At 35.1% G+C, this 21,164-nt stretch overlaps 4 protein-coding genes and 2 long non-coding RNA genes across 6 annotated transcripts; 3 read left to right on the forward strand and 3 right to left on the reverse strand.

Moving 5' to 3' along the window:
* The first annotated feature begins 4,102 nt into the window (after window positions 1-4,102).
* LOC124458491 lies at window positions 4,103-5,026 on the forward strand. The gene is made up of 3 exons (XR_006953220.1): window positions 4,103-4,207; window positions 4,455-4,536; window positions 4,685-5,026. It is a non-coding gene; the product is annotated as an uncharacterized LOC124458491 (long non-coding RNA).
* Window positions 5,027-6,915: 1,889 nt separating this feature from the next.
* Window positions 6,916-7,839, reverse strand: LOC124458490. The gene is made up of 3 exons (XR_006953219.1): window positions 7,735-7,839; window positions 7,406-7,487; window positions 6,916-7,257 (listed from the first exon to the last, which is right to left on the reverse strand). It is a non-coding gene; the product is annotated as an uncharacterized LOC124458490 (long non-coding RNA).
* A 693-nt stretch (window positions 7,840-8,532) lies between these two features.
* Window positions 8,533-9,105, reverse strand: LOC124457271. The gene is made up of 2 exons (XM_047007549.1): window positions 8,949-9,105; window positions 8,533-8,866 (listed from the first exon to the last, which is right to left on the reverse strand). Exons 1-2 carry the CDS (start codon window positions 8,954-8,956, stop codon window positions 8,533-8,535), a joined length of 342 nt encoding a protein of 113 aa, XP_046863505.1. The 5' UTR covers window positions 8,957-9,105.
* A 6,598-nt stretch (window positions 9,106-15,703) lies between these two features.
* Window positions 15,704-16,632, forward strand: LOC124457272 (protein ALP1-like). Its single transcript, XM_047007550.1, has 3 exons — window positions 15,704-15,818; window positions 15,885-16,082; window positions 16,166-16,632. Exons 1-3 carry the CDS (start codon window positions 15,704-15,706, stop codon window positions 16,507-16,509), a joined length of 657 nt encoding a protein of 218 aa, XP_046863506.1. The 3' UTR covers window positions 16,510-16,632.
* Window positions 16,633-17,953: 1,321 nt separating this feature from the next.
* LOC124457274 lies at window positions 17,954-19,163 on the forward strand. The gene is made up of 3 exons (XM_047007551.1): window positions 17,954-18,008; window positions 18,116-18,265; window positions 18,535-19,163. The coding sequence occupies exons 1-3, from the start codon at window positions 17,954-17,956 to the stop codon at window positions 19,119-19,121; spliced, it is 792 nt and encodes a 263-aa protein (XP_046863507.1). The 3' UTR covers window positions 19,122-19,163.
* Window positions 19,164-19,504: 341 nt separating this feature from the next.
* Window positions 19,505-20,797, reverse strand: LOC124457275 (protein ALP1-like). Its single transcript, XM_047007552.1, has one exon. The coding sequence runs from the start codon at window positions 20,795-20,797 to the stop codon at window positions 19,505-19,507; it is 1,293 nt and encodes a 430-aa protein (XP_046863508.1).
* Between the last annotated feature and the right edge of the window lie 367 nt (window positions 20,798-21,164).

A 21,164-nucleotide genomic window follows, 5' to 3' on the forward strand; every position in this document is an offset into this window, starting at 1 on the left:
CTGAACAACAAGATCAACTGCCATTTCTTGACATTTTAGCAGTGAACTCCATATATATATAGCTGGAATGAACGACAATACATTTTATAGATATAAAATTGAAGCCAAAGTCCTAGTCTCTTGCGCGGTTTGTACGTCAGTTCCATTCCTTCAAAGTCGAATATTCACGCGGTTTGTACGTCAGTTTCATTCCCCTGAGTGCCAAACATACACGGCCAATATAAATTTGAATACAAATTGCAAAAGCATAAACATATAAACAACATCACGACAAACAACACACGAGGACAACTCTTCGCAAAAGGTTATTTTTTACAGCTGAAACTTTACTACAGTGAGTTCGTTGTAACTTACAACTTGTAACGAGGAAAAGCCAACTGAAAATTACACTTTATGCCAAAAAGACAATACAATAAAAAAATATGACGAGAAAATATTTAAGCAAAAATTTTTCTTACATCGGAAGGTAAATTTTCAAACGGTGTCAGACAGTGTTTGTCTTTTTTTGTCATTTCAGTGGATTTAAAGATCAGTTTTTCCGAAGAAAAAAGAAACTTGAATATCCAGTTTCATAAAAATATTGAGTCTATAACTCGCATTTTACTTTTACAGAGCGATTGTATTTTCATCGATTTTGATAGTGCTTGAAATACTAAATGGTTGTCATCTCGGTATCAATAATTGAATATCCTTAAAGACTTTGCATGTTTGTAAATGTAGATCGTCCAGGTTGGTATAGTCCTGAGAAGGACTGTTTTTGTTGTTGTTGACTGACGTTTCGACAATCTTAGCGGCAGTCATCTTCAGAGTCAAAAAAATGACTCTAAGTAGTCATCGCTAAGATTGTCCTTCTCTCTTTGTCCAACAAAAACAGTCCTTCTCAGGACTATACCAACCTAGACGATCTACATTTACAAACATGTAACGATACTCCCGGGTTCAAACCATTTACCGTAAAGACTTTGATATGTTTTAAAGGAAAACCGCAGCGTAAGAGCAGTTTGACCAAGTTCACCTCACCTTGATTCTCGATTTATCACTATGATTCACTTTCCGTGAACCTTTTCATTCCAAAAATTTCGTTATTTTTACGCTCTGATCAAGATCCGAACTCTACCATTACCAAGAGACAAATGATTAAAAAAATTAAAATGAACACGAGAGACTAGAGCCTGACGTGTGATGACGAATGATGACGACAAATATTTTTTTGGCTTCAATTTTTGGCTTCGGTTATCATTCCAGTTATTCAAATGTCGAGTTCACTGCATTTTACTAACAAAATCCCATGACAGCTGTAAAACATCTACATATCACAAACCAACATACACAGGACTTCTGACGAACTATTTTAGTTTTATACCGCTTCCATACAAAACCTGACTTATACGCACACTAATAGACATAGCATACAAACTTAACAACACGAGCAATGGCTTTCAACAGACATAAAAACATCACATCCACTCTTTTACGAAACTCTTTCCCACTACACTTTATTAACAGAACCGTAAAACGATATCTCGACAACAAACAAAGCAACAACCTCAAACTAGACACCGAAACTCCTGACACGACGATCACGACTAACACAAATGAAAATTCCAAAATAACAACTCTATACTTCAAACTACAATACATCGGACATTACTCACGACACACACAACAGACTTACAAACATTATGAAACGCATCTGTACAGATATTGACATTCAACTAATTTTCACATCATTCAAAATAAAAAACCTTTTCTCATTCAAAAACCCAATCCCTGATTCAATTAAATCTATGGTGGTATATGAATTTAATTGCGCTGGATGTAATTCCCGATACATTGGCGAAAATTCACGCCATTTATCCACCAGAATCAGGGACATACCACAACAACAGACAAAACTCTCATATCTACCGACACCTTCTTAAATCTCACTCATGTAAAACCAACTATTCACCCTCTTGCTTCAAAATCATCGACACCTCGTTCACCCTTAAAATCAAAGAAGCACTCCACATTAACAAAACTAGCCCTGACCTTAATGTTCAAGTTTTAAAATTCAATACAATATTTAGTTTATAATACGATTGGACGCTCCCCATTAATTTATCTTATTTCCTTTTATTGTTGTAATTTATGTATCATATTACTTTTATATAAACCCTGTATCACTTATTATTTCACTCATACTGAAGATGGCATCATGAGATGTCGAAACATGTCTATTTTAAAAAAATTTGTCGTGTATATTAAATGCGCATTAGCAATAGTGCTTTTACGAAATTATCCATGAATATCTTATTTCCTCTACTACCTCGTGACCATGCACATGATGTGTATCGATGTAGAACATTACTATTATATAGTAGAAATTTATTTCTTTTTATTATTATATAAAGATATATGAAAGTTAACAAGTTAATTTTCCAAACTTGAGTCGAGCTAGTTTCAAATCTCACCCAAATCAACAAATTTATCTTTATAAAACATTTACATACGTACATAACGCGGAAGTAGAATATTTTACAGAAAAACAAAATAATCGATAAATGGACATGAAACATTAAATCACAAAATCAAAATACAATTTAACAACGAAAGGTAAAGTTTAAAATCAACATACCTTCACAAATTCAGAAAGATTACAACACACAACCAACTACATGATATCTCAGGAGCGGCGTTCTAGTCGATTCTGTGGAATAATTTAAATGATTTACGTTTCCGGTCACGTGAGATATGTTACCCTACCCCTAGGAAAAAGGCTCCTACAATATACCGGAAGAAAAACCCTTTCGTTTTGCCAACCAAACAAATCACTTCATTCGTCTTATGAGACGTGGCTAAAAGCCGGTAAAGTACAGGTACAAAACGTCGGCTGGTAGTCGTGGGAGATACATACGTTGTACTTTGGTCGTTTAACTTATGTTATTGTGTCATTGGTAATATCGATAATATTTTCTGATTTGTGATTTTCTTGCTGGTAATTTTAAAAGATGCCAAGGTACACCAAATAACGGCCTTATAGCTGTTAGACTTTTCAACATTTATTGTCATTTTATAGATTTTATGATAATTTTGTAGGAGCAATAAAGGTTTAAAGCAACTGTAGCTGTCACATATCATGATGAGGATGGCCATGTTGAGAGAGAGGAGGTGGATTTGTCAGAATTGGTTACTGAGGATCATAGAGGAAGCTGTTCTTTTAACAGTCCTGATAATTGTGGTACATTGGAAGGCCATGAACTGGGAATGAAACAAGATAACAGTGATCTTGAAAGTGATGTTCACCATGATTGTGAAGAATCATCTTCTTATTACCAGAAAGTTGAAAGAAAACAAAAAGCATGGGAAAATTTGCAACATTCAGTTATAAAGAATACATTTCAGTTTGCTGGCAAAAATTGGAGCAATCTGAAGTGTATTCATTGTGATAATGAAGCAAAGTTTAGGTGCAGCGATTGTGGTCCAATGGCAAAGTATTGTGAGAACTGTATGTTAAAGATGCACACAACCGTAAATATTTGTCATCATGTTGAAATAATTAAGATACCCTTTATGAGCTAGATATTATAAAAGTTTTTACAGTTAACTCTCTCAACACTTGCAACAAAAAATGCAAAAATAAAATGAGAGTTTACATTGAGAAACATGATATGAAGCACTAGTCTAATATTTTTTATATATGCATAAAAAAGGGGATTGGTTACAATTAATTTTTACGAGGTTATTCATTGCTTTGTAGGATGGCATGTTTTGGCCATATAAACTCATGAACATGCTGCTGTATGATTGTTCATGCCAAACAGCTCGTCACAAAAGAAGTGCTTCTGTTGTTGATGTTAAAGGTATGTTATATGTAAAATGTGCTGCAAAAGTTTTTTCATTTTAGCTGGGATGGTTCAACACAATTATAATTTTGGATCTTTTTCAATTTTAGGCTCCTTTTGTACTGTTGAGGTACACTTTTGCTCATGCTCTCAGAGTTTGTTCAACTTCGGCAATTTGGCCTTTGGGGTGGAACACCTACAAAACCAAAATTGCATTTGCAATTGAGTTTTTTGGAATTGATTCATTCTGTGCATATGGAATGCCAGTCATCAATAAAAAGCATTTGTCAGTCATTTGAAGAGCTTAATCATAACCACATATTCTCTTCTTATGCAACACCAAAAATGTATCCTGTCATTATAGATGCTTTTGAAGAATATAGGTAACTACATGTAGGTCACTGATTTATTGCACTGCTGTACTACGTATGAATTGCTGGGAAAGTTGAAGTCAATTTTATAGCCTAAGAATCTCATCTTAAGAGATGTATTTAATTGGAGGAAATCAAAATGCTAAAGTTTATGATGGGAAAGGGTTTTCCTCAAGTATTACTGTCTTGCACTGTATTTTGTTTATGTCATTTGTTTAAGAGTGCATAATTGCTTACTTTGTGTCATTGTTTTTTTCAGAATTTACAGACATAAAGTAAACATGTTGAGCTGTGTTATTCCTGAGCTTGATGAAGGAAATATCTGTCCTACTTGTCCCAAAGTGAGTTTATTCGTATTACTTGTTTAACAATGACAATTTAGTAAGAAGAACATTAGCAATGCTATCTCAAACACCTTTTTGACTGCATCATTTGCATCATTGAACTCAAATACATTGCATGATTTTATCCTTCACCATTTTATTGAAGACTGATGGTGTGATCTTTGAGTCTCTTGATGCTCTATTTATTGGACGAAGGAAAAAGCTGGGCAGAGTCTTGGAAAACCTCTATTTGGACAACTGATGTTGTATGATCAGAAACATGTTGATCAATTTGTTGCCAATTATACCACACCTACATCAAACAAGGTCAATGTAGCTTTAATATACTTTGTTATTCTAATGAAAATTCAGGCATGGAAGTTACAGTGCTTTGAATATATTTGATTTTTTACATTCTCTACCACATAGTTTTTATTTTCAATAAATTTGTGCCATGGGCTTTAGGAAATAAAGCTCTTGTATACTTTTTTGTTTGTTACATATTGATACTTATAGCGATACTTAAACGAAGTGAAGCCAATTGTCATAACATTAATTATCATAGTTACCATGAATATTCATGTTTCTTTTCATTTCTTGGCTTTTGGGTACATCTCCCAGAACACTGCGTTTATTAAATACAATGGCATACATTTAAAAATTGGCACGCAATTCATACATGTTGGTAGCCTGCAATTACTTAGCTACTGAATGAAGTAGATTTAATCAACATAGCCAAAATAAAATTATATATTTAATATTATTTTACGTCAAACTTTTTCAAGATTTGAAAATGCCATTTAGTTTTATGATCAAGTAATTTTCTAACCCTGGAATCCAATGTTCTACACAGTAAAAATAGATTGGTCAAAATGAGCAAAAAAATTGGTCATTTGAATGCACCTAAGAAGAATCATTTTTATAGGTCAAAACAACCAATTCCTAAATTGGTCAAAAATACCAAAAAGAAAAATGGTTAAATATACCAATTTATTTCACCAATTTTATTTGGTTGTTTTTACCATCAAAAAAGCATTTTTTTCAGGTGCATACCCATGGCCATTTGAGCAATATAGAGGATCTTTTTAACTAAGGTAAAGAAAATCAATCACACAATTATAAATAGCACATTTTTTGCAAACACAGAATACTTAAAATCTCTACTACATGCCATTAATTAACACTACAAAAGTTTTCTACTTCATAGAAGAAATAAAATGATCGACAAAAGTTGGCAATTGAGCCTTACAATTGCCATTCAAATTTAAAAGCAAAATAGCTTTTTGGGACATTGTTGATGTAAGAGTTGATATTGTCACAAATAATATTTTCTGCATAAATGTGTGAAAAAATTGATAAATAATTTTATCTCTGTTGAAGGGTAAAAGCTTGGGGGAAGTTCAAGAGATCATTAACAAAAGTTCATCTCCTGGACTCCTATCAACAGGAACATTAAGAAACATTCATTCAATAATGTTGGTGGCTGAGGTGATGATTGTGGCAAAGCTGAAAATGGAAAATATTGTCAATGCAGTTACTATTTTACTTAGTTCTTTTTATACTTTTAATGCTGAGTATCCTAAAGGCGTTAATGGACATTGCAAAAATGTATTTATTCTTTTAGAACATTTGCTTTTAAATTTGAATGGCAATTGTAAGGCTCAATTGCCAACTTTTGTCGATCATTTTATTTCTTCTATGAAGTAGAAAACTTTTGTAGTGTTAATTAATGGCATGTAGTAGAGATTTTAAGTATTCTGTGTTTGCAAAAAATGTGCTATTTATAATTGTGTGATTGATTTTCTTTACCTTAGTTAAAAAGATCCTCTATATTGCTCAAATGGCCATGGGTATGCACCTGAAAAAAATGCTTTTTTGATGGTAAAAACAACCAAATAAAATTGGTGAAATAAATTGGTATATTTAACCATTTTTCTTTTTGGTATTTTTGACCAATTTAGGAATTGGTTGTTTTGACCTATAAAAATGATTCTTCTTAGGTGCATTCAAATGACCAATTTTTTTGCTCATTTTGACCAATCTATTTTTACTGTGTAGAACATTGGATTCCAGGGTTAGAAAATTACTTGATCATAAAACTAAATGGCATTTTCAAATCTTGAAAAAGTTTGACGTAAAATAATATTAAATATATAATTTTATTTTGGCTATGTTGATTAAATCTACTTCATTCAGTAGCTAAGTAATTGCAGGCTACCAACATGTATGAATTGCGTGCCAATTTTTTTAAATGTATGCCATTGTATTTAATAAACGCAGTGTTCTGGGAGATGTACCCAAAAGCCAAGAAATGAAAAGAAACATGAATATTCATGGTAACTATGATAATTAATGTTATGACAATTGGCTTCACTTCGTTTAAGTATCGCTATAAGTATCAATATGTAACAAACAAAAAAGTATACAAGAGCTTTATTTCCTAAAGCCCATGGCACAAATTTATTGAAAATAAAAACTATGTGGTAGAGAATGTAAAAAATCAAATATATTCAAAGCACTGTAACTTCCATGCCTGAATTTTCATTAGAATAACAAAGTATATTAAAGCTACATTGACCTTGTTTGATGTAGGTGTGGTATAATTGGCAACAAATTGATCAACATGTTTCTGATCATACAACATCAGTTGTCCAAATAGAGGTTTTCCAAGACTCTGCCCAGCTTTTTCCTTCGTCCAATAAATAGAGCATCAAGAGACTCAAAGATCACACCATCAGTCTTCAATAAAATGGTGAAGGATAAAATCATGCAATGTATTTGAGTTCAATGATGCAAATGATGCAGTCAAAAAGGTGTTTGAGATAGCATTGCTAATGTTCTTCTTACTAAATTGTCATTGTTAAACAAGTAATACGAATAAACTCACTTTGGGACAAGTAGGACAGATATTTCCTTCATCAAGCTCAGGAATAACACAGCTCAACATGTTTACTTTATGTCTGTAAATTCTGAAAAAAACAATGACACAAAGTAAGCAATTATGCACTCTTAAACAAATGACATAAACAAAATACAGTGCAAGACAGTAATACTTGAGGAAAACCCTTTCCCATCATAAACTTTAGCATTTTGATTTCCTCCAATTAAATACATCTCTTAAGATGAGATTCTTAGGCTATAAAATTGACTTCAACTTTCCCAGCAATTCATACGTAGTACAGCAGTGCAATAAATCAGTGACCTACATGTAGTTACCTATATTCTTCAAAAGCATCTATAATGACAGGATACATTTTTGGTGTTGCATAAGAAGAGAATATGTGGTTATGATTAAGCTCTTCAAATGACTGACAAATGCTTTTTATTGATGACTGGCATTCCATATGCACAGAATGAATCAATTCCAAAAAACTCAATTGCAAATGCAATTCTTGGTTTTGTAGGTGTTCCACCCCAAAGGCCAAATTGCCGAAGTTGAACAAACTCTGGAGAGCATGAGCAAAAGTGTACCTCAACAGTACAAAAGGAGCCTAAAAATTGAAAAAGATCCAAAATTATAATTGTGTTGAACCATCCCAGCTAAAATGAAAAAACTTTTGCAGCACATTTTACATATAACATACCTTTAACATCAACAACAGAAGCACTTCTTTTGTGACGAGCTGTTTGGCATGAACAATCATACAGCAGCATGTTCATGAGTTTATATGGCCAAAACATGCCATCCTACAAAGCAATGAATAACCTCGTAAAAATTAATTGTAACCAATCCCCTTTTTTATGCATATATAAAAAATATTAGACTAGTGCTTCATATCATGTTTCTCAATGTAAACTCTCATTTTATTTTTGCATTTTTTGTTGCAAGTGTTGAGAGAGTTAACTGTAAAAACTTTTATAATATCTAGCTCATAAAGGGTATCTTAATTATTTCAACATGATGACAAATATTTACGGTTGTGTGCATCTTTAACATACAGTTCTCACAATACTTTGCCATTGGACCACAATCGCTGCACCTAAACTTTGCTTCATTATCACAATGAATACACTTCAGATTGCTCCAATTTTGCCAGCAAACTGAAATGTATTCTTTATAACTGAATGTTGCAAATTTTCCCATGCTTTTTGTTTTCTTTCAACTTTCTGGTAATAAGAAGATGATTCTTCACAATCATGGTGAACATCACTTTCAAGATCACTGTTATCTTGTTTCATTCCCAGTTCATGGCCTTCCAATGTACCACAATTATCAGGACTGTTAAAAGAACAGCTTCCTCTATGATCCTCAGTAACCAATTCTGACAAATCCACCTCCTCTCTCTCAACATGGCCATCCTCATCATGATATGTGACAGCTACAGTTGCTTTAAACCTTTTATTGCTCCTACAAAAATTATCATAAAAATCTATAAAATGACAATAAATGTTGAAAAGTCTAACAGCTATAAGGCCGTTATTTGGTGTACCTTGGCATCTTTTAAAATTACCAGCAAGAAAATCACAAATCAGAAAATATTATCGATATTACCAATGACACAATAACATAAGTTAAACGACCAAAGTACAACGTATGTATCTCCCACGACTACCAGCCGACGTTTTGTACCTGTACTTTACCGGCTTTTAGCCACGTCTCATAAGACGAATGAAGTGATTTGTTTGGTTGGCAAAACGAAAGGGTTTTTCTTCCGGTATATTGTAGGAGCCTTTTTCCTAGGGGTAGGGTAACATATCTCACGTGACCGGAAACGTAAATCATTTAAATTATTCCACAGAATCGACTAGAACGCCGCTCCTGAGATATCATGTAGTTGGTTGTGTGTTGTAATCTTTCTGAATTTGTGAAGGTATGTTGATTTTAAACTTTACCTTTCGTTGTTAAATTGTATTTTGATTTTGTGATTTAATGTTTCATGTCCATTTATCGATTATTTTGTTTTTCTGTAAAATATTCTACTTCCGCGTTATGTACGTATGTAAATGTTTTATAAAGATAAATTTGTTGATTTGGGTGAGATTTGAAACTAGCTCGACTCAAGTTTGGAAAATTAACTTGTTAACTTTCATATATCTTTATATAATAATAAAAAGAAATAAATTTCTACTATATAATAGTAATGTTCTACATCGATACACATCATGTGCATGGTCACGAGGTAGTAGAGGAAATAAGATATTCATGGATAATTTCGTAAAAGCACTATTGCTAATGCGCATTTAATATACACGACAAATTTTTTTAAAATAGACATGTTTCGACATCTCATGATGCCATCTTCAGTATGAGTGAAATAATAAGTGATACAGGGTTTATATAAAAGTAATATGATACATAAATTACAACAATAAAAGGAAATAAGATAAATTAATGGGGAGCGTCCAATCGTATTATAAACTAAATATTGTATTGAATTTTAAAACTTGAACATTAAGGTCAGGGCTAGTTTTGTTAATGTGGAGTGCTTCTTTGATTTTAAGGGTGAACGAGGTGTCGATGATTTTGAAGCAAGAGGGTGAATAGTTGGTTTTACATGAGTGAGATTTAAGAAGGTGTCGGTAGATATGAGAGTTTTTGTCTGTTGTTGTGGTATGTTCCCTGATTCTGGTGGATAAATGGCGTGAATTTTCGCCAATGTATCGGGAATTACATCCAGCGCAATTAAATTCATATACCACCATAGATTTAATTGAATCAGGGATTGGGTTTTTGAATGAGAAAAGGTTTTTTATTTTGAATGATGTGAAAATTAGTTGAATGTCAATATCTGTACAGATGCGTTTCATAATGTTTGTAAGTCTGCGTTGTGTGTGTCGTGAGTAATGTCCGATGTATTGTAGTTTGAAGTATAGAGTTGTTATTTTGGAATTTTCATTTGTGTTAGTCGTGATCGTCGTGTCAGGAGTTTCGGTGTCTAGTTTGAGGTTGTTGCTTTGTTTGTTGTCGAGATATCGTTTTACGGTTCTGTTAATAAAGTGTAGTGGGAAAGAGTTTCGTAAAAGAGTGGATGTGATGTTTTTTATGTCTCGTTGAAAGCCATTGCTCGTGTTGTTAAGTTTGTATGCTATGTCTATTAGTGTGCGTATAAGTCAGGTTTTGTATGGAAGCGGTATAAAACTAAAATAGTTCGTCAGAAGTCCTGTGTATGTTGGTTTGTGATATGTAGATGTTTTACAGCTGTCATGGGATTTTGTTAGTAAAATGCAGTGAACTCGACATTTGAATAACTGGAATGATAACCGAAGCCAAAAATTGAAGCCAAAAAAATATTTGTCGTCATCATTCGTCATCACACGTCAGGCTCTAGTCTCTCGTGTTCATTTTAATTTTTTTAATCATTTGTCTCTTGGTAATGGTAGAGTTCGGATCTTGATCAGAGCGTAAAAATAACGAAATTTTTGGAATGAAAAGGTTCACGGAAAGTGAATCATAGTGATAAATCGAGAATCAAGGTGAGGTGAACTTGGTCAAACTGCTCTTACGTTGCGGTTTTCCTTTAAAACATATCAAAGTCTTTACGGTAAATGGTTTGAACCCGGGAGTATCGTTACATGTTTGTAAATGTAGATCGTCTAGGTTGGTATAGTCCTGAGAAGGACTGTTTTTGTTGGACAAAGAGAGAAGGACAATCTTAGCGATGACTACTTAGAGTCATTTTTTTGACTCTGAAGATGACTGCCGCTAAGATTGTCGAAACGTCAGTCAACAACAACAAAAACAGTCCTTCTCAGGACTATACCAACCTGGACGATCTACATTTACAAACATGCAAAGTCTTTAAGGATATTCAATTATTGATACCGAGATGACAACCATTTAGTATTTCAAGCACTATCAAAATCGATGAAAAATACAATCGCTCTGTAAAAAGTAAAAATGCGAGTTATAGACTCAATATTTTTTATGAAACTGGATATTCAAGTTTCTTTTTTCTTCGGAAAAACTGATCTTTAAATCCACTGAAATGACAAAAAAAGACAAACACTGTCTGACACCGTTTGAAAATTTACCTTCCGATGTAAGAAAAATTTTTGCTTAAATATTTTCTCGTCATATTTTTTTATTGTATTGTCTTTTTGGCATAAAGTGTAATTTTCAGTTGGCTTTTCCTCGTTACAAGTTGTAAGTTACAACGAACTCACTGTAGTAAAGTTTCAGCTGTAAAAAATAACCTTTTGCGAAGAGTTGTCCTCGTGTGTTGTTTGTCGTGATGTTGTTTATATGTTTATGCTTTTGCAATTTGTATTCAAATTTATATTGGCCGTGTATGTTTGGCACTCAGGGGAATGAAACTGACGTACAAACCGCGTGAATATTCGACTTTGAAGGAATGGAACTGACGTACAAACCGCGCAAGAGACTAGGACTTTGGCTTCAATTTTATATCTATAAAATGTATTGTCGTTATCATTCCAGCTATATATATATGGAGTTCACTGCTAAAATGTCAAGAAATGGCAGTTGATCTTGTTGTTCAGTTTCAAATGAAAATATAATGTTTGGGTGCTGTGAAAGATGAGAAGTCGTCGAGGAAAGTGAAGGAATCTTTAGTGGAGTGGTCATCTGGTATGAGTAGGGTTAGTAGAGAACTAAGATACTTAGCTAAATTGTAGTTGTACGAGTTAATTGATGAAACTATCAGTCGTAGTGGAGGCGATTGTTCTGGTTCTCGTTTCTTGTGAATTTCAGTAAGCCATAGAAGCGTGAGGGTTGAGAACCTCTGGAGAAGATATCATTATAAACTTTGTTGTTAATCGAGTCTTTCTTTAGAAGCTTCCTTAACAGTCGTTGTAATTTGGCTTCACGTGATAGTGTGACGTCTTTGAGTGCGGTAAACTTTGCTGTATTGTTAATGATTTTAAGGCAGGAGTTACGATACATTTGACGATCCATGATTACAACGCCGTTGCCTTTGTGCGGTTTGAGAATGATAATGTTTGGATTGTTGCAAATGTTTTTAAGGATGTGGTGTTTTTTGAAGTCAGCTGGTTTCCACCAAACTATAAAACACAACATTCGCAATCAAAAAGACTACGCACATCTCAAAACAGAGCTGGCACACATCGCTCACTCGTTTATCTCATCTTATCACCCGACACCAGCTGACTTCAAAAAACACCACATCCTAAAAACATTCGCAACAATACAAACATTATCATTCTCAAACCGCACAAAGGCAACGGCGTCGTAATTATGGATCGTAAAATGTATCGTAACTCCTGCCTTAAAATCATTAACAATACAGCAAAGTTTACCCCACTCAAAGAAGACGTCACACTATCACGTGAAGCCAAACTACAACGACTGTTAGGGAAGCTTCTAAAGAAAGACTCGATTAACAACAAAGTTTATAATGATATCTTCCCCAGAGGTTCTAATCCCTCACGTTTCTATGGCTTACCGAAACTTCACAAGAAACGAGAACCAGAACAATCGCCTCCACAACGACCGATAGTTTCATCAATCAACTCGTACAACTACAATTTAGCTAAGTATCTTAGTTCTATACTAACACCACTCATACCAGATGACCACTCCACTAAAGATTCTTTCACTTTTCTCGACGACTTCTCATCTTTCACAGCACCCAATTATTAGATTTTCATTTGAAACTGAACAACAAGATCAACTGCCATTTCTTGAGATTTTATTAACAAAATCCCATGACAGCTGTAGTACATCTACAGGACGTCTGACGAACTATTTTAGTTTCACACCGCTTTCATACAAAACCGGACTTATACGCACACTAATCGACAGAGCATACAAACTTAGCAATACGAACAATGGCTTTCAACGAGACATAAAAAACATCACATCCACTCTTTTACGAAACTCTTAGCCACTACACTTTATTAACAGAACCGTAAAACGATATCTCGACAACAAACAAAGCAACAACCTTAAACTAGACACCGAAACACCTGACACGACGATTACAACCAACACAAATGAAAATTCCAAAATAACAACTCTATACCTCAAACTACCATTTATCGGACATTACTCACGACACACACAACGCAGACTTACAAACATTATGAAACGCTTCTGTACAGATATTGACATTCGACTAATTTTCATATCATTCAAAATCAAAAACCTACTCTCATTCAAAGACCCAATCCCTGATTCAATTAAATCTATGGTGGTATATGAATTTAATTGCGCGGGATGTAATTCCCGATACATTGGCGAAACTTCGCGCCATTTATCCACCAGAATCAGGGAACATACCACAACGGACAAAAACTCTCATGTCTCACGACACCTTCTTAAATCTCACTCATGTAAAACCAACTATTCACCCTTTTGCTTCAAAATCATCGACACTGCTGACGCCTTACTCACCCTTAAAGTGTTACTATGACGAAAATTTTGCCTCTCGTTTTTTTTCATAGATTAATAGTGTATGTAAAAAAATGTCTTCTGGCGAAATTTTATCGCAATATATTTAATGCTGCTCGAGTGACGAAGCGATAAATCTTGAACTTTAAGAGCTGCCAATAAAAGGCGCTATATTTGTATTTTCAAGAAGGAAGGTGCTTGTGACGTCATAGTCTTGACTTGCGGCTGTTTACAATATAACACTATATACAAATAGAGATTTAAAAGGTTATATATTTCAATTTTTTTAACATCCCAACACGCTGTTTCGGGCAAGATTGCAGTAATAAAACTATTAGAAGTACAGGCATTTCTTTGCATAAAAGCCCAAATGACGAGTCTTTGAGAAGAATTTGGGTTAAATTTGTTCAGACGAAGCGCGCAAATTTTAATCCGAGTTCGCGCGAAATTCGATTAATGATTTGTTCGAATCACTTCTCGAAGATTGTTTTGAGCGTTTATTCCATTTGAGTGGTATGACCAGACGGCTCAAACCTGGTGCCGTACCTACTATTTGGAAGAAATCACCAACACCAACAACGTCAAGAGAGCGACGTTAGCACAAGTTACAACTATTATATACTTACATATATTGCAGATGATAAATTTAGACAATTTGAGAGAACTAATAATATATCCAGGCAAACTTCGAATATATAATATACATTTATACTAAGGTTTTAAAGGAAATACAAAATGAAGTGTCTGTATCCAGCATAAACAAAGAAGATTTAAACATAACTGGCTTTAAACCTAACGAAGCTGCTATTTGAAGCATCGACACTCTTAGATGTCATTCGTAAGGCTGAAACATAAGGCTGAAAATTTATTGAAGGCTATCAATTCGTTTCGTTTGACGTCGAATCTTTATTTACCAACGTGCCTTTGAACAGAGCAATAAAAATAATTTTGGAAAGAAATTTTTGAGAAAATCAAATTTTAACTAAACTTGAGAAAAGAACTCTTAAAAAACTTATTATTGACTGTTGCATTAAAAGCGCTTTTTCTTTCGACAATGAAATTTTTAAACAAACCGATGGGGGTTTCAATGTACTCCTCCTTTGGCCCCATACTCGCTAACATAATTCTACAACACACTGTGCAGTCGCTTTGGTCACGGGACTAAATCGAATTGATGCGCGCGCGTTAGTCGCTTGAACGTCAGAAACACACATGCGAAAACGAGCATGGCGACCACATTGCGACTATCAACATGGCGTCTAGTCATCAGGCTAAGTTACTAGCATCTGTATGCATATTGTACGAGCTTGAAGAGGTTGAAAAACGGGAAAAAATAATAAAATGAAAAGATGATGGGCTCGTCAATAAACAGGCGAAGGAGAGTACAAGGAGATTTTCTGCACTTGGTTCAAGAACTAAGAACCGATGAGGAGCAGTTTAATCTGTATTTGCGTATGAGCCCTCATATATTTGATGAGTTGCTGGCTTTGGTTGGTCCATCTCTTCGTAGGCAAGATACTCAAATGAGGCAATCATAGCATTTGCTTATCGTCGTGGGGCTAGCACAGTTCGTGAGGTTGTTTACGATACGTGTAATGCACTTTGAGAGTTCTTGTCCCCACATACATGAAGGCTCCTTCGCAACCAAGTGACTGGAAGAAAATATCTGAAGGGTAAAGTTAAAACATGAGTTACTTTATTGTAGACTTATGGTGCCACTGCATCATTGTTTGTTGTATGTTTTCAGATTTGCTTATACATGGAATTTTCCAAACTGCATTAGATCACTAGATGGGAAACATATCGCTGTTCAGGCTCCGAGAAACTCTGGATCTTTGTATTTCAATTATAAAAAAACACTTTTCCTTGGTGTTAATGGCTTTGTGCGATTCCAAGTACAAATTTATCTTTGTGGATATTGGTGAAGCTGGAAGATGGAGTGATGGGGGAGTTTTTGCTAATTCACAGTTTGGATCAGCTTTTTTAAACGGTATCATATCTCTTTAAAGTATTCCGTGTTGAAAGTAGTATTCACCTTACAAATTTTATTTGATAGGTGAGATGCATCTACCTGCTGATGAGCCTTTACCAGGAACAAATGAAAGCCTTCCCTATACTGTGGTTGCAGATGAGGCATTTCCTCTTAAAACCTGGATGATGCGACCTTATCCAGGAAGGGTACTGGATTGCCTTCAAAAGAGAGTTTTCAACTACAGATTGTCAAGAGCTCGGCGAACAATAGAAAACACCTTTGGTTTGTATTTACATGCTCATTTTCTTTATGGAGTTTTGAATCAAACACTTTTCAATATTCTCTTCAATTGATATTTGTATCAGGTATAATGGTATCCAAGTGGCGAATACTTAAAACAACCATTATAGCAGAACCAGAAAAGGTGTCCAAAATTGTCAAGGCTACTTGCATTTTGCACAATTTCCTCCGAACACGCCATGTTTCCTACAGTCCAGCTGGTTTCACAGATACTGTGGATCCATCAGGCAATGTTCATGAAGGGTCTTGGAGGCAAAAAACAACCCGTGTGCTTGAATCATTATCTCGCAACAAGCAAAGAAACTACAGTAGTGAAGCATCCAAAATTAGAGAAAAGTTTGCCATGTATTTTAATTCAGAAGTTGGTCAACTTTCACGGCAGCAGGAATATGTGAAAAAAACTCATTGATATAATTTTATTTTACTTTTTTGTTGTAATATAGAGTAAAGCACAATTATTTTTCATTACATTCAATGTCAAAAAGAACATCCTGGATTCTTTTTTTAGCCAGTGCTTTAAGGTAATCAGAAGGAAGCTTTCTGATTTGTAATGCATGCTTCTGCCAAAATGTTCATACTCGTCCATTGATGACTCAGTTGGGGTAGATGCTGATTGTTGAGTAATTTTTTCCAAACTGCTCAGCAACTGCAGCTGGTATTCGTTAGGACCATCATCTTGAGCTCTCTTTCTCTTTTTGTTTGATCGAGGAGGTGGTGCCGATGGTGTTGCTGCTCTTGATGATGAAGCTGAGATGGATGAAAGATATGATGGTGATGATATGGGTTGGAATGAGATTAAGTGCGAAGTCGGATCGACTGCTTCAGAAAACTGCCTGCTCTTCAGATTATCTACTGTGAGTGTCAATGCACCAATGCTGTTACTTTCATCTGTAACTTCATTGACTGATTCATCTTCAATCACAGTGACAGACATGTTAGTTGATGTTCTATATAAAGAATTAACACTCTTAAAACCCACGATCATTATGCTACTTTACACATTCAGCCCTATACAGTAACACAATAATAAAAGGAGACATTAATGTTAATATGTATGCCTTACCGTTGACGCTTTTTGTAATCGTCCAACCATTGTCATCGAACCCAAAACTCCCATGATGGTGTGGATGAAGCTGGAGCTCCTGATTTTATGGCAGCATCATTTTTCTTTTTGTATCTGACGTATACATCTCTAAGGTTTTTCATTTTGGCCTTGAGCTCCTCAACTGATAAAATTGATAAAACAATATGCTCAATATGTCAAACAATCCTAATTTCAACAGACAACATTTCTTATCACGGCATCACTGAAAAATATCAAAGATAAATAAATTGCTCCTTACCTGTTCCTGTAAAGCCAACAGCTCTCAGATCGTCTAGAATTTGATGCCACGCATTCACTCTCATCGGCTCATTTTTAAAATTTTTGTCTGCAAGATCAAATAATACAGGAAAAGAATTTATTAGCGCTTCTTCTTAACCAGCCATCTTTGTTCACGTAAACTTCATTAATTGACATTTTGAGCTAGGAAACAATCAATCACATGAAAGCGACTGAGACGACCATAGTCAAAAGTTCAACATGCTAAACTTCCAAAGCGACTGGACTCGCGACTAAAGGCCAATTTCCATTACAATCGCTTTGCCCGCGCGGGCGAAGCGAACATTTTTTAGCATGCGCTGTGTGAATATTGTCGACAGCGCGCGTCTTCGCCTGAACACTGGCGTGCACGCTTTGAAAGTTAAAAATTTTTTACTTTCTTGGCGAAGTCGCGCGTCCAAAGATACACGTGATTGGTATTAACCAATCACACCGCATACTACAAAAGCAATCAATGCAATGTATGATAAACATGGCGGAGTTTAACAATTCATCTTTTATAAACATGCAAGTCGCTAGTACATCAGGTATGTGGAGGCGACCCGTATCAATGGAACAAGGGCAAACCATAGCTCCAGTCTTCCACCACTGGAAGCACAAAATTTGCTGGAATCCCAACAGCTTGATTTGGAAGAAAAGGACGATGATGAACAACTAGACGAACATTTGGTGGAAGAAGTTCACAGATACCGAATACTGTGGGACACATCATCAAGAGGGTATAAAGACACAGTAAAAAAGAACCAAGCCTGGAAAGAAATATCTCTCAAATTAAACAGGAATGGTGTGTATGACTTTGTTAATCCTTCATAATTGGTAAATAACTAAATATAGATGCAGATTAATGATTTAACACTCCACAAGATATGTTTCACAAACTTGTGAATAGGTTTTTGAGTACTTGGCGTCTTTCAGTGATTACATGAAGCATGCATTAACTTCTGTGTTAAAAGTTTGAGTTTATGTTTGTTGATTTTGCATAATATTACCAGCTGGTATAAAATGACTAAAAAGCCAGGAGTTAATAAATACAAACGCACTCCTTACTTTTAGCTGATATTTTGAAGCGCAGATGGAAGAACTTACGAGATGGTATGATGAGATGTCTGAAGAAAATAAAAGATGCTGAAAAATCAGGGGCAGGTGCTTCTAAAACACCATCATGCAAGCTGTTTGAGAATCTACTTTTCCTTAAAGACTTTGTTTCTAATCGAGAAACAACTAGCAATATTACTCTATCTAATGAAATTATTAATACTGATTCTGGAAGTATACGTGATGACAGCTTTGCACCTTCACCTCCACTACTTGCTTCGGGATCAACACCTGATATGTCGACTTATAAAACTCGTTGTAACAAAAGGAAAGCTCATGCTGGTCCAGATATACTGACCAACCAAACACCAAAGCGTACAACAAAGAGATCTGACCGTCAAGATAAAATAGACTTGCTTCTTGTCAATGCATTATCTCAGTCAGATGAACAGAAACAACAAACACAAGACTGGAGAAGTAGCAATCATTTGTTCTGCAACAGTATTGTTGAAATATTGGAGAAACTACCACCCAAGAAAAATAGGATGGCCAGGGTAGAAATACAACAAGTGTTAATGAAATATGAATTTGGTGAGAATGAGTAGAATGAAATTTGAATTTACAAAAGCTGATGGTTATGTTCAGAAAAAATATGACCAATGTATTATGTGTGTCATTTTTTTGTTGTAAAAATTACATTATGTGTGTCATTTTTTTGTTGTAAAAATTACATTATGTGTGTCATTTTTTTGTTGTAAAAATTACATAAAAGAAAAGAAGTTAACATATTTCCTCCATTTTTTATTTTAAACCTTAATCTAGGAAAATTTCAGTCTACTTATTATAAACATTTTGATTTGATGAAAATATATAAACATATAAATAATGAAATAATGTTCTGTTATGACCTTTATTGAAATTAGTAGACCCACACAGATAATAAGTTTAATATTGTCTGTAGACTTGCATCAAACGTTGGTGGTCAAACTCAATAATTTATGTTGAAACTGTCAGATGTGCTTGTAACAGCTGCCTGTTGCCATGGAACAGATCCTGCATTCGAATTAAAATAATCTCGAAAATTATCGCGAACATTTTTTGCATTAACTGAATAATTATTGGATCCCAAGTTCGTGACATCCTGAAGACCAGGGCAGTTGTTCCCTTGCCTCCTCCAAAGCCCTTCTCTCACATGGCCTTCGCATTCAACATCAACATCATCATGTGGACAGTATGAGTTATTAATCTCAGAATGTCTACCAGCCATCAAAAAGTTGTGTAGTACAGTTATAGCCTTTGTAGCTTCAACAGCAACCTCAACACTTTCAGTAATTGCACATCTAAACAATCTGAATCTTGATGTTGCTATTCCAAAAGCATTCTCAACAATTCGTCTAGCTCTTGAAAAACGATAATTCGCAATTTTTTTAGCTAACTGAATGACACCTCTCGGATAGGGTTTAACCATATATGTTCGTAATGGGAATGCATCATCTCCCACAAAAACGTATGGAAAATGTTTGTTTGTGCCTGGCAGTGTTCGTTCAGGTGGTAAATTCAACATGTTGTTCTCCATTGCAATGCCAAGGTTGCTGCTGGCAAATACACTTCCATCACTAAGCCTTCCGTAATCGCCAATGTCAACCATAATAAACTCATATTTTGAATTGACTACTGCCATCAAGACAACACTGTGAAATTTTTTGTAGTTGAAAAACATGGAACCTCCTCTTGGGGGGCATTGTATGGTAACATGTTTCCCATCAATTGCACCCACGCAATTTGGAAAGTTCCATCTAATTTCAAAGCCACGAGCCAGCTCAATCCATCCATTAGGTGTTTGAGGAACATTCAAATACTTTTTAGCACAAAGTACTTCCCATAATACTTGACACGTTTCTTTGACAACCCGCCCAACAGTGGCAGCACTTAATCGATAACTTGCTGCAATAGAAATGAATGCATCACCAGTAACTAAGTACCTCAATGTTACTGCAAGTCTTTCTTCTGGCCCAATAGCTTCTCGCCGGGCTTTCCAACGTGTGATTCTTGGTGCAACTAAGCCAAGTAGCTCTTCAAACTTACTTGGTATCATTCGAAACATTTGAAAGAAAAACTCGTGGTCGAATAACATTGCCTCACGTACCAAAGTATGATATTCCCCTTTTGCTTTTCTATTTGAGTATATATTCCTTATCCAAAAACGCTTTCTATATTTCCTTCTTTGCGACCGTCGCCTTAATAAAATCAAAATAAGTAGTCTCCTATTTAAAGCCGCCATCTTGGAAACAAGTAATTTTTAAACGAACGCGCGAAGCCGCCAAGACCAATCAATGGAAATTGCATTGTGTACGCGCGTGCAATTTGTGATCACGCCCGCTAGGACCGCGCGGGCAAAGCGATTGTAATGGAAATTGGCCTTAAAACTACTAGCTTAGTGACCGCGCAATTTGGTAGTTTTAGTCGCGCGACTAAAGCGACTGCACAGTGTGTTTCAGCCTTTAGAGTGTTACTTTGATCTGAATCGGCTTCCGTTACCTATGATAACTTTATATGAAACATACAATTTGGCCATTAAAGGTGTGAATGGGGCCATTGTTCGTTGAATCTTTTTGTCAACCCTTAAAGGCTGAAACACACTAGGCAGT

This window comes from Xenia sp. Carnegie-2017, unplaced genomic scaffold, assembly GCF_021976095.1.
Source record: "Xenia sp. Carnegie-2017 unplaced genomic scaffold, XeniaSp_v1 HiC_scaffold_6, whole genome shotgun sequence".
Classification (NCBI taxonomy): Eukaryota; Metazoa; Cnidaria; class Anthozoa; order Malacalcyonacea; family Xeniidae; genus Xenia; species Xenia sp. Carnegie-2017.